General features: G+C 42.0%; 1 protein-coding gene across 4 annotated transcripts in view; it reads right to left on the bottom strand.

Moving 5' to 3' along the window:
• The window catches only part of Sorcs1 (sortilin related VPS10 domain containing receptor 1), a 534,948-nt gene that overhangs the window by 173,898 nt on the left and 346,863 nt on the right, over positions 1-14,187 (bottom strand). For all 4 annotated transcript variants that reach the window (XM_052183901.1, XM_052183891.1, XM_052183884.1 and 1 more), the window contains exon 5: positions 957-1,030. In XM_052183901.1, coding sequence (XP_052039861.1) covers positions 957-1,030 — 74 coding nt within the window. The remainder of the gene's footprint in view (positions 1-956; positions 1,031-14,187) is intronic.

Below are 14,187 nucleotides of genomic sequence, written 5' to 3'. Positions count from 1 at the left end.
AGCAAGTTGGGGAGGAAAGGGTTTGTTGAGCTTACACTTCCATGTTGCAGTTCATCACTAAAGGAAGTCAGGACTGGAATTCAAGCAGGGCAGGGAGGAGGAGCTGATGCAGAGGCCATGGAGGGATGTTTCTTACTGGCTTGCTTCCCCTGGCTTGCTCAGCCTGCTCTCTTATAGAACCCAAGAGCACCAGCCCAAAGGTGGAACCACCCACAAGGGGTCCTCACCATTTGATCACTAATTGAGAAAATGCCCCACAGCTGGATCTCATGGAGGCACTTCCCCAACTGAAGCTCCTTTCTCTGTGATAACTCCAGCCTGTGTCAAGTTGACACACAAAACCAGCCAGTACAGACACACTAACTGTTTATACCATCAATCCATAGCATCCTGTCACAACAGCTTGAGCAGAGTATGACCCTGTGCCTACATGTGTTTGGCAATCCACAGAACACAGCTAGAATGCTAAGGGAGAGAATAGGGGTACTTGTTGTATCAAATAAGATAAGAAGGCCTAGAAGGCCTGACATAAGGAAAGAGGACAAGATCTGCTGATAAAGAAATTAAGCTCTCCTTCTTTATACTGAAAACCATTATTTGACATTTATATATACATATATATATATATAATATATATAAATAATTATATATATATAAATATAAATATATAAATAATTATATATATATATTGGTTAAGGCATTATTATATATATTGTCTTAACCAATAAAAGGTACACTGTCTTAAAAAATGTCTGTATCATGTAAACATACCAAAGAAATACTTACAAAGGACCAGAAGTTCCCTAGTATTAATAATATTAATGATACATTAGGGGTTTATGGAAAAATAGTGGCACAACTTTTGAGAGTATCTGAAAGTGATTGTTATTTGAGGGCCCCATCCTCTGCTAGGGAAAGTGATGATATCTTAGGCCAAAACATGGAGTCAGACTTACCAGTAGAACCTATTTGGTACCACTGATTCCTGGATAAGCTGCCATCTTCTGCCAAACTCAGCAGAGCTGTATAACTGGAGAGAAGGAGAGAGAAGACAGGTCAGATACAGGGCCCTAGTTTTTGTTCTTTGATTCATCAAGAGCAGCACTTGGCATTTCCAGGAAAGAGCTTCACCTCTGTTTTATATGTCAATCCTACAAGTCAGATATTAACATCTCACTTTAAAAGTTAAAGAGAATGGCACTCGGGGATTATAGAAGGTCCTGCAAATCACGTGTTCAATAAATAGAGAAGTGAACTGGGAGGCATGGAGCACTCTACCTGGTGGCAATGTCTTCTGTTCCCCTTGATAGCATAGACAGCAGGTAATGGGTAGCCTCTAGGGCAAAATCAGTACTTAGTTTCTGAAGAACCCACAATGTTCCCTGATCCTGATGGAAAATGTGAGATGCTTGAAGCAACCCAAGAAAGATGAAGAAATGCAGAGGCTACTTCTAGAATTCTAGAGAAACAAATGGGGTCTAAAGAGATAACAGGACTCAAAATGGCAAAACTACAAAGGGGAGAGCAATCAATCAAAGCTGTGAGATAGGTAGAGACAACATAAAAATAAACATGGCCTATCTCTGCAAGCCTGCATGAACATGTTATGGGTAACCAAATACTGAGTCAAGGAAAGGATATTCAATCCAGAGGCAATGAGATAATGCTAGTCTTTACTTGTTTACTTTTTCCCTTTTTTTGAAAACTTACAAGATATATTCCTCATAGAATATATCTTGACCATAATTTCCCCTCTCTCTACTCCCCCTCTTTCTTCCCCTTGCCTCCCCTCCCCTCAGGATTCACTCCCTGTCAGTCTCTTATTGGAAAAGAAGAGTCTCGGGATTGGAGAGATGGCTCATTTTTTTTTTAATATTTTTATTTTCTATATTCTTTGTCTACATTCCAAATGATTTCCCCTTTCCCGGATCCCCCCTCCCCATATGTCCCATAAACCTTCTTCTCTCCATCCCTTCTCCAATCACCTACCTCCCTTTTCTCTGTCCTTATATTCCCTTCCCATGCTAGATCAATCCTTTCCAGGATCAGGACCCTCTCCATACTTCTACATGGGAGTCATTTGTTATGCGATTTGTGCCTTGGGTATTCAGGGCTTCTGGGCTAATTAATATCCACTTATCAGAGATTGCATTCCATGTGTATTCTTTTGTGATTGGGTTACCCCACTTAGGATGATATTTTCCAAATCAAACCATTTGCCTAAAAATTTTGTGAATTCATTGTTTCTAATTGCTGAGTAGTATTCCATTGTGTAAATATACCACATTTTCTGTATCCATTCCTCCTTTGAGAGGCATCTGGGTTCTTTCCAGCTTCTGGCTATTATAAATAAGGCTGCTATGAACATAATGGAGCATGTGTCTTTATTGCATGCCGGGGAATCCTTTGGGTATATGCCCAGGAGAGGTATAGCAGGGTCCTTTGGAAGTCTCATGTCCAGTTTTCTGAGGAACCTCCAGATTTATTTCCACAGTGGTTGTACCATCTTACAGCCCCACCAGCAGTGGAGAAGTGTTCCTCTTTCTCCACATCCTCTCCAACACCTGCTGTCTCCTGAGTTTTTGACTTTAGCCATTCTGACTGGTGTAAGGTGAAATCTCGGGGTTGTTTTGATCTGCATTTCCCTAATGACTAATGATGTTGAGCATTTCTTAAAGTGCTTCTAAGCCATCTGAAGTTCTTCAGGTAAAAATTCTTTGTTAAGATCTGTACCCCATTTTTTAATAGGGTTATTTGGTTCCCTGGGGTCTAACTTCTTGAGTTCTAGTTAGAGCACTGACTGTTCTTCCAGAGGTCCTCAGTTCAATTCCCAAAAACCACATGGTGGCTCCCAGCCATCTGTAATGGGATCTGATGTTCTCTTTTGGTGTGCATGAAGACAGGTCATTCATATACATTTAAAAAAAAGAATGAATACATCCTTAAAAAAACAAGAAAAGAAGAGGCTCCTAAGAGATAACAACCAAATGACAAAATAAAATAAAATAAAATAAAATAAAATAAAATAAAATAAAATAAAGCAAAAACTATTATATCAGTCTTGGACCTGTTAGCCCCACAGGATGAAAAGAGCCCCAAGAAGCCCCGTGCCTGCTGCTTCAGACTCTGTTAGCTCATGTTCATCTTGTTTAGATGGTCCAGAAGGCCTTGTTCTCCTGGTGTCCTTCATCTCTTCTAGCTCTTTAACTCTTTATGCCTCATCTTCAGGGGGCTCACTGAGCTCTGAGGGGAGAGATTTGATGGATATGTCCCACTTAGACTATTTTTCTCTGTGTAATGTCTGGCTATTAGTGCCTGCAGCTGTTAAGTCTGCCTCTCTGATGATGACTCAATAAGGCACTGATCTATGAGTATAGCAGAATAACACTTAAGAGTCTTGTTTATTTGTTGTTGTTGTTTTTGTTTTTATTTTTTTTGGACCAAAGTCCAACCCTAAGTTTTAGTTTACCCTAAGTCTCTGGCCTATCTAGTGTCTGGTTGTTGGTTACCCAAGCAGTGTCAGGTATGAGTTCCATCTTGTGGAGTGTGCCTTAAGTCAAATCAGACATTGCTTGACTTCCATAAGTTAGTTGTACTACTCTTTGAATGAACAAAGCAAACTCAGTTTAGAAAAACCCTAGTCTACGTAGACCAAGTTCTTAGTATAATCCAGTCGAAGGTCTTAGTATAATCTGCATTATCCATACATTATCTCACTTACAAATTGTTCCCTTATCCCTGTGATGTGCAAAGTTCTTGTGGTCACCTTATAGATGGCTGCAGCAGTAATAGCATTCAACGCTGCCACATTCTCCAAGCCCAATTGCACTGGTTCATGAGATAAGGGTTAACTCTCTACCTTCTGATCCCAAAAAGGTCTTTTATTTCTTTCTCTTATGACTTCTGCTTCATTTTCACTTCTCAATCCTGTTCTAGTAATCTCTATATCATTTTGGGACCCAGTGTACCCAATTATTCTTTTATGGAAGTTTGAAGAATCTGTTTTGTTTTCCTCTAGGTACCTGGTGTCCCTAGAGTGGTCAACTACTGATTTGGAAAACATCATTTGGTACATCTATTTCTTGACCTGTGCCTGGTGTATAATACACCTGACCATCTACATCTTTTTTCTTCATTTGCCATCTCTCACACTGAGTGGATGGTGAGTCACTGTGCTGAGTACAGGCATCACCTGCCTCCTGTTCTCTTTTCAGCCTCACGAACCGTACAACCAAAAATAAAAAAAAAATTAAAAAGGTCAAATGAATCATCAGGTGACTCATCAAAGCTATCGATGCACCAAGCATGCCCAAAGAACAACTTACCTGAGTTGAGTACTTACTGCTCCTTGAAAGAACCTGTTATGACTATGTTATGGCTATGTTTACTTAGCCAATACGTATCCTGCAATCCAGAGAGGCTGAGATGGCTGGGTGTTAAGCAAGCCACTCACTGGCCCCGCTGTATAGTACTTGACCCTCCAGCAAAGAAGAGGGTGACATTTTGTTTCAAAGTTGTGTTTTATAACTCTACTTTTACCCTTTCTTGCTGAAGTTAGAATGTTAAGTATCCCTAGTAAGCTCATGTATAAAACAGGGTTTCTCGGTGACACTGCTGGGGGTAATGGAACCTTTGAAAGGAGAAGCATCGTAGAAAGACCATTAGTCACTGGTGACATATCCTAAATGTCACCATGAGCGCAGAATACTCTCTTCATTCTCTTTGGTGCTGTTGGGCCATAAGTGGCCTTGCTCAGCCACTCTCTCCTCCCATGACATGCTGACTCACTGCTGACTAAAACCTAGGAGTTAAATAGTCTTTTCTCTTAATAAATTTATTAACTCATATATTTTATCATGGTGGTAACTCATATATTTTATCTATGTTTTCTGCCATGCTAGGTAGAAAGCAGGATTCCTGAGTGCACTATATGCCACACACACACACACACACATACACACACACTATTCTGTATAGGACTGTGCAAATGTTGGTGCTTGTAAAGAGCTATGAGCATGCATATACCATGGTGCATATATATAGGTCAAAAGGAAACCTTGAGTATCGGTCCTTCACCAACACTACTATTCAGCCAAAGGTTGCTTCAGGACTTCTGGTCCTGGTGCGGATCTTCTTCTATTGCTCACATCCAATGACACCTTCTCTGTAAGCCTTCCCTTGCATACCTAGTTTCCCCCTGAACATATTCTCCAAAGACCTGTGGTCCGACAGTAGTCCTTCCAATTACTGCTCAGATGTCTATACTTAGTTGTTTTAGTAGTCTCCATAAATGCTTGCTAACAGTGAAAAATGGAATTCTTACACACCTAAAGACCACCTTGAAAAAAAAGTGGGGCAGGAACAGGTATTGGAAGGGACAGGAGAGAAGTACAGAGGGTCAGGGAATTGAGTAGAAACATGTAACAGGGGGAAGATGGGGAATTGGGGGAAGCCAGTAGAAAGTCCCAGTTCCCAGGGCCCAGTGCCAATGACATTAGCTGAAATATCCAACAAAGGGGAGATATATCCTGTAGAGACCACCTCCAGGAGATAGGCATGGCCCCCCAGTTGAGGGATAGGGACACCCACCCATCTCAAAATTTTTAGCCCAGAAATGTTCCTGCTACATATGTAGGAGAGGATGGTCTTCTCTGAAATCAGTGGGAGGGGAGACCCTTGGTACTGTGGAGGTTTGATACCCCAGCATGAGGGGATGTTAGAGCAGTGAGGCGGGAGTGGGTGAGATGGGGTGGAGCACCCTCATAGAGGCAAAGGAAAGGGGAATGGGACAGGGGGCAGTCTGTGGAGGGTAACCAGGAAGGGGGATATCATTTGAAATGTGAAATGAATAAAATTATTTAAAAAATGAATGAAGAATATGAATAAAATTATTTTTTTTAAAAAGAAAATACCAAAAAAATCCCTTGAAATTTCTGAAAATAATCTTCAGCTTTTCAAAGAGTCAGAAATGTTTTCAAAGGTCACCAGGCATACATCTCTGTATCCATAAACACCTAGGACATAGTAGATGATCAAGGTAAAATGTATTTATTTTTTACAGTGAAGTCGCCTTATCATGAATATGCATAATATAAACAGCTCAGGTTTCAACAGACAGTGGTAATGTGTATAGGAGAATCTACCTTATTTCCATGGATATACATGGAAGGCCAGTATCTTTGAAGAAAATTGTCTCTAACTATCAGATAGATACATTTGAAAGTTCTAAGGATTTCCATGTGGGTCCTTGCAAGTTTAACCTAGAGAAAAGCTACCTTACATACTGTGAATTCAACTTCACACATTTTCTCCCTAGGAAGTTAATTGTCCAGCCTGGTGTTATAACAAGAAAGGAAGAAAACAACAAGTCTCAGGCATTCCTGTTAGTATGTTAATTAAACCCGCCAAGTCTAACAGCAAAGTTCTGAGCCAGGAAGGGAGCAGAGCAGTATCAAAGCATCCCAAGCACTGACTCTGGCTCAGCTTCTAATGCCAGGACGTTTCCTGAAGAAGTCCGTGCCCCTTAATAAAACTTACAGTGTTGCCAGCACCTAAATAAGATTTATTTCCCTCCCCGTCTATCTCCAGCTCCAAGGTTTCCTTGACTGTCAGAACACTGAAATAAGTATCATTACTATCTGTCTGTCGCAGGAGAGAAAACAGAAGCTACTTTCTCCAACAATGCCAACCCTCCAGTTAAAAAGAAAAAAAGGGGGGGGGGGGGTGATCTGGAAGAGAAAGGAAGAGCACTTGCTACTTTTAGGAGGGCAAAGTTCAGCTAGTAACCCTTTGTTGTGTACTCTGAAATAATGCCTATGCAGTCTTTGACTTGATTTTACTAACTGAATAAAATAAAATATGGAGAGAGTAGAAGGAGCTGAAATGTCTAGTGGAAAGGAAGGGGGCAGTCTGGTTAACTAACAATGCAAGGCAGAAAACCTTTCCTGTCTAAAATCACTGGACAGTATCTGTGATGACTTCTCTGCTTTAGCAAACATAACTTAATGATCACAAGCCTATCCTTTCTCCATGCTCAGTTGATTGGGAGCTGGTCTGGACCTGTCAACACTTGCCTTTCCTGCCCCCACACTTCCCCTGAAGGCTTAGGGGGAAGAATTCTCACATTGGCTTGTTTGTGCATCTGCTTTTGTCTACTTTGGGAAAGGTGATGATAAAAAACGCATTTGACTGTAAAAGGAAGCAGTAACAAGGGTCAGCTTTCTTGTGATCTGGAGCCAAGTGTCAAGTATGTATGGTGTCATCCTGTGTAAGTCCCAGGATCTGTAAGGTGGATGGTGGGCTAGTGTGAGAGAGCATATTGCTGCAGGAGGACCCAAGAGTTGGGCCATGAGAAAGAATGAGCTACGTTGGCTTTACAACGAATTTTTAATCAAGTGATTTGCTCTCAGCTGGCAGAAAGGAAATTCAACTTTCTAACATTGACACAAATGTTTGCAGCTATCACAATCTTGGAATGTCTTCCAATATTCCTAAATTGGATGAGGCTATCTTCCTTTTAAATTGAATAGACAATTGCACATTTGGGACTGTTCTTTGTCACCAAGAAAGGGGTGGAAGGGGGCCAGTTCTATAGAAAGCGGTGGAAAGACAAACCCACTGAAGCTAAGAGTCATGATAATACATTTTCAGCCTTTGGCTGATGGGATTAGATGCTCTTCATCACAATGTCTCTTGGAGTGACTTCCACTGTCAGGGAGCTGTTTCCTAGGCTTCTCCCAGAGAGCTTCTCAAGGGACTTACGCTGGTCATATTCTTCCTGCCATGGACTCTTTTGGGGAACTCATGATTACTTTGTCAATTTTTACTATGCCCTTGATGTTTCAGAGACAGGGGGCTTACAAATTGCACTTCTTGAGAAAGCTGACAGAAAACTCTGCCAATTCTATTTATCTGCCTCATCCTAATACTTCCCCAGGGGTGGCCTTGGTACAAAGCGCCCAACCACCCTCTTCGTTCTCCAGTTCCTGTTGTTGTTCCTTCATTCTTCAGCAAGAAAGAGATGGCACCTCAAGGGCTACAACTAAATTCCTAATGCAAGACCAGAGGGATTGCAAGTAGCAATCTTCTATCTTCACTACATTTAACAGGAAGAAAAGGAGTGCATCCCTGGGAACAGGCTTCAGAGGTAAGTAATGATAGTCTGATTTTTCATGGTGCCAGAAGGACTTGAACTGAGCCACAGAGCAAGACAAAGCCATCAGTGTAGAAGTTCCATTAACAGAGCGTCACTAAGACCTGGAGTAGCTTAACCTTAGCTGGGTGATACAGGTTATCTCCAGGGACAGACCCCACAACTGCCACCCCAAACTCCTTCACCATCCTACCCTAGTAGATGTTTCTCAACGAATAGACTACATTCTCTAAGTTGCTAAAAACAACATAAGACGTATTTGTTCAGAGTGTTAGGTAGCCTTTTCAGTGGGAGAAAAACAGTAATTTATAAAATCTATATGTATTGAGGATGTTGAGGGAGGGGGTGCTTCAGGAGAATGGGTGATACTGGAAAATCAAACGAGCAGCGAAGTTAAGAATGGTATTCCTGTGCTTTAGTCAGTACCTAAAAACCCACTATTACTGAACACACAAATTAAAGTGAGATGGTAACTGGAACTACACATGGAGTCTGGCAATTAGAAACAATCACAAAGCAACTTGTGGGAGCTAATGGGGACTAGATCCAAATCTCAGCAAACAGAAAGGACCAGAGTGTCAGGGATAAGCTGTCAGGACTTTCTTATGAAGAGCGGAGGGAAGAGATAACACATGCTGCTGGCTCCATCAATCTCTCCCGTGGCAGGATTTATCAAATCTGTCGTTGGTCATTCCACAGCAGTCACTGAAATCTGTCAAAGCCACCATGGTTGGGATTGACACTCTGAGGATTGGGGATTAGACATGGGGAACCGGAGCTGCCAGGAAGGAAAGGGCAATGTGTAGCCATTCGTTATTTTGATTTGGAGACATTAGTTATGCACTGAGATTTGACGGTGCTTCACACACACACACACACACACACACACACACACACACACAGAGAGAGAGAGAGAGAGAGAGAGAGAGAGAGAGAGAGAGAGATGAAATTTTTGTCTTAAAGATTCTTAAACACAAGTAAGGGTTGCATAGACAGATAAGAGCTGACTAAAACGTTGCAAACATATTGCCTCTATTAGGTAGTTCATGTAGCCACTAGATTGGGTGATTGGGTCTATTCAAATATTAATTCCATTACTTGCTTTGAAATTTCCATTTATGTTTCTTCCTGTGGTCAATTTCTTTCACATCCTCAGGAACAAATAGATCAAACTGTTCTGGGTAGCAACTGCAAATGACAGGACAACCTGTTAAACAAGGCATCCTCACTGAACACAGGCCATCCTTGTTTGCATATGATGGCATTTCAGCTTGAGAATTTGTTTTATAAACAAGGATCAGGGATGACATTTACTGAACTCCCTGGTTTCCACTCTAATCACCAGTTTTTAACTTGGATACTTAAATTGTTTACATATTCATGAGATTAGAAATCAGCCCTGCCATTGGGAAATCTCAAGCATGTAGAAATCCTGCCAGTTCAGCATTGTATACCATACCCAACTCACCGTGTAGAAATAACCAAGTGCCTTTTTCCTTAAAGCAGCACCTCCAGTAAATGCAAGGGCATTATGTGTATATTGATCTTGTAAGTGTGCTTGGCAAACTTGTTATTGAGTTCTGAGACCCACTGGTTTTTTATTTTCACCTCATCCTTGACATTAAGGGGCTGCCCATTCTACTAAAAAAGAAATAGATTTACTGCAAATATCAATACTTTTAATACTTAATGCTCTTATACTTTTAATACTTTTAATGCTATTATAATCAGTAATATTTCCCAAGCAGCGTGTACTGGTTCATCTGCGGTCTATTCACTCTAGTTATATGGTTGTCTTCAAGGATTGACTATAGAGGCATCCTCCAAGGAAACTGTCAATGCCTCACACACTGGAAAGAAGTTAGTCTGAGGTAGGCTCTGCCTGAGGCTAATTTCAGCTACAGCTCCCTGGGTTTGCCTTCTCCTAGGTCTACGGATAATAAACTATGTATCAAGCAGGCAATGTTTGATCCTTGACTCATTCAGTGCTGACTTTTTCCATTGTCGTTGCATCTTCAGCCAATCCCTAAAGGCAGGTTCCATCATTATTACTTCCACTTAGTGGAAGAACTTACAAAGTTGAGTGGGCCTACAGACATTCATTCACCAGCCAGTAGTAAGGCCTAGGAGAGTAGAGAGCTGGCACCTCCCCTGTTTCCTCTGGTGCTCATTAGTGTTGATAACTAAGGCTGTGAAAAATGCTCAAAGCTCACATATTCTCATAGCTTGTAGTTGTTACTCCCCAGAGAAGGCCCAGTAGTTGAAGCGGCCATAATAAGCATTATCCCTATACCAGGATAAATTGGGATTTTTTTTTTTAAGGATGTAAAAACTGCTTGGGGCTGGGGACAGAGCTCACTGAATAAAGAGCCTGTGACACAAGCATGAGTACCCAAGGTTGTATCTATCCCCTGTACAGATGAAAAAGCACGGAATGCTTGCAGGGGCTTATAATCTCAGTCCTTGGGAGACACAGAGGGATGGACTTCAGGGCAAGCTGGATAGTTAGGATAGACAGAGTTTAAAAGACATTGCAAATTAAGTGTAACATGGGTTAGAGAAAGAAAAAGCAATGCTTTAGGCATCCACAGACACCCAATACACGTGTCTCACACACACACACACACACACACACACACACACACACATACACACACACACACCTAACACACATACACATAGAAATAGAGAGGTGAAACACACACACATGAACACATACATGTACACACTAATATGCATTCAAGCTACATAGACCAATACATGAAAAAAGAAAGAAAAAGACAACTACTTAGTAAAACCTGAAGACAGGGAAGGGAAGTATAAAAGTAGTTCTTAAGAGAGCCTTTGGTAGAAGTAACTAAAACTGTCATTGCCTACCAAATAAGTTGCAAGTAGATTTTTTCCCCTTTTATATCAACGCATGTTTTTTATATGCATAGAATGTAAACTATTAATGTTTAGTGTTTGTGGTATGTTACCAACAGGAGGCTCCCTCCCTCTAAAATCAAATTTTGGCTTGGGAAGCTATCTGACAAGTTAAAAGTGCAGCCAATGTGTAGAATTAGGATTCCCTATATTATCACAAATTCATGAACTGTGATCCTTCAACACTTACAAGAGGTTGGGAACAAAACAGGATTCCTACATGCTCTTATGTGGCCTTCTGCTGTTATAGCTTCAAGCAAGTGATACAGAAATTGCAACATTTGCAGAGAAATGGATGTAAATGAAAACTATGATGTTGAGTGAAATAAGCCAGATGCAGTTTAACAAATGTTTGAAGGTGATTGCCCACTTGCACCAGGGGAAGCTGGGTAGGAGACCCAATAGCAATGTACAGAACAAAGGAAGTTCCTTGCACTTACAGAACTTAGAGGAAGAGGTCTTTAGCAAATTAGTGAAAGACCTAGAACAGATTTAAGTGTGAAGTTAATGGGATCTCATGTCTCCTCCACCACAGGGCTCTGGCTGCTCGGGAGGCAGAACATGGGATTTTTGTCGGCACTTTTCCCAGCACATGTCCAGCAATAAGCTGAGGGACACTGCTCCGGGAGTGGGGGAGAGCAGTCTGAGGTCCTGGAGGAAACCGGAGTTGGCTTGGAGGTCCCCGGCCCTGCAGGGAGGCTGGGGCCATTTGGTTCTCCTGCTCTTGGGCAACTAGGCCCCACTGGGAGCCTTAGGAAGAGCTAAGAACAAAGTGGGGGCCAAGGGGGAAAAGAGGGGAGCACCTGCTGGGTCCTTTGGGGAGGAGTCCTTGGCATGTTGGGGTAGGGGGACTGGCTTAGCTTAGTGGTCCTGTCTGAGAGCAAAGAGAGGCCTTGTACTGGAGATTAGACATGGCTCTACAGGAGAAGGCCTTCTCTGTGGCTCCCCAAGGCTGTTCTGGGTGAAAAGAGGCAGTCCATGGGTTTAAGGCATTTATTGTCATGGTGGAAAGTGGATGAGTAAAACTGTACCCTACTTCTCAGGGTGGACCTGTGGTTAAATACCTTTTTCAGGAAGAAGTGTCTAGGAAGGGAAGCTTAATTGGCTAGGTCCTTTAAGCCTTTAGGTACCTCATTAAAATGGAGATCTGTCTTGACTTTTGGTCACATCCTCTACCTGTGGAGGGGCTTGATAAATCTCCCTTATGTGACTGGTGGCCACAAATCTATAGAGGGCTGCAGCCTCCTGTCAGGAGCCTAGTGTCTGGGAACCAGGCAAAATGCCTGCTGTCCCTTTCAGGGTTACCAGGGTTTCTAGCCTTAGAAACCTTCCTGGTTTCTAGCTCAACCAGGAAGCAAGCTGCCTTTCATAGCCCTACATATAAGGATAGATATAAACATCCTTATATAAATATAAAGATACAATGATGGAGGATACAAGTCCTGTTACCACACAAACCTCGGGGACACTATGTGCTGGTTTTTTGCTTAACGAAGGGATTAGCTGGGATATAAGTGGCTGGTTTCTTCCATAAGGACACCATGTCATAAGAGGGCAGAAGACTGGACTAACTGAGAAGAAAGAGAACCAGGCAGAGTAAGGAAGGGGAAGGTAATGGGGAGGGTGAGTCCCTGACCTCAAGGTATGATACATTTGTCTGAAGGTGCAGTAATGAAGAGGTATTTAAGGCAGACTGAGAGATGCCATTGGAGGCAATGTTTTATAGCACAGTTTGTACAGTAGGTAGTCTATATACTAAACTTAAAAAATCATAAAATCACAAATGGCCCAGTAGAAACTTATAAATGTTCTAGAACAAAACAAAGTATGTGATGGCCTTAAGGACTTGGTCTTTCGGGCACAGAACTGATGAGTCATTTGGATGTAACTGTTTTTGTTTGTGGAAGCCCATATTACTTGGACAAAGCTATAGGTTTCACTCTGACACTTTCCTATATTCCTAAACAGTTTGGTCCTTATTCATTTCTGTGCTAGTCCTTTGTCCCAATCCTCCCACTGGCCCCCTCCTCTTCCCAAGTGACCACTCCCCCAATCCAAGTGTAATGTTTAAAATCATAGAGCAATAAATGAACATTCTCTAAAATAAATTTTAAGAAAAAATGAGGAAAGTTAAGAAGTAGAAAGTAGCTTAGGAGACAACTCAAGGCAGTTGATGAGGTTTCTTTGGCCATCAGAGCACACATTTTTAAAATTGCTGTGTTAGTTGTAAACACTTGGACTTTTTGAAACATATATTAGGTTAACAAATGTAATCTGATAACTTCTCCCAAATAAGCCAAGAGGTCTGGACATTGGCCCTGTCATCCCTTGAAGCAAGGCAGAGACTGAAGCTGGTCACGGCCTGGAGCTCAGTGGAACAATACCTGCTCTCCATGCACACACTGCCCGGGCCCCCGCGTGTTCTCTTCCATTGTGCTACTTGACCATCTGAGCAAGAAGAGAGCCCAGGACCTAGGTGTTTCTGGCCATGTATAGAGAAGGGAGAGCCCGGAAATTGATTGGAGTAAAGGCCAGTGGCAAGCAGCCCTTTTTTGCAACTACCTTTGGCAGGAGGTTGAGCCAGCCAGCTAGAGAGATCAGGAGCCTCCCACCAAAAGCTATTCCATAGCCCACGTCTTGGCATCACCATGCTGGTAATACAACATTACCGTGGATTATTGTCCCTTTAGCAAGCTGTTCTTCCAACACAAGCTCTCACAGAGAAAGTCACCCTGTACCTGGCGTGCTCTACACGGCTGAGGTATGTGCACATTTGTCGACTCCGTTCCTGCCTCTCTTTCTCTCTTTTTTTTTTCTTGCAGTCACATCTGTTCTTTGTTTTCTCTCATTTCAAATGTTTCCCAACTCATCATGTTTAGTGAGGTGTTTAAGACAGACTGAGAGATGCCGTTGGAGGCAGTGTTTTATAGCACAGTTTGTACACTAGTTTATTGCCAAATTAAAATAAAGATGTAATCTGGCAGCCAGAGCCTGCTGACGAGACTTCCTTGGGTGGTTTCCTGGAATAAGGAAAGGAAGTCGGGGAAAAGAAGGAATGGAGTAAGGGGCTGCATGCCCTTTCTCCTGGCTTCCATGTTTGCAAAAATGAA

The sequence above is a fragment of the Apodemus sylvaticus genome, chromosome 1 (genome assembly GCF_947179515.1).
Source record: "Apodemus sylvaticus chromosome 1, mApoSyl1.1, whole genome shotgun sequence".
Taxonomy (NCBI): domain Eukaryota; kingdom Metazoa; phylum Chordata; class Mammalia; order Rodentia; family Muridae; genus Apodemus; species Apodemus sylvaticus.
The sequence above is the reverse complement of the archived record's forward strand: the minus strand, read 5'-3'. Positions and strand labels throughout refer to the sequence as shown.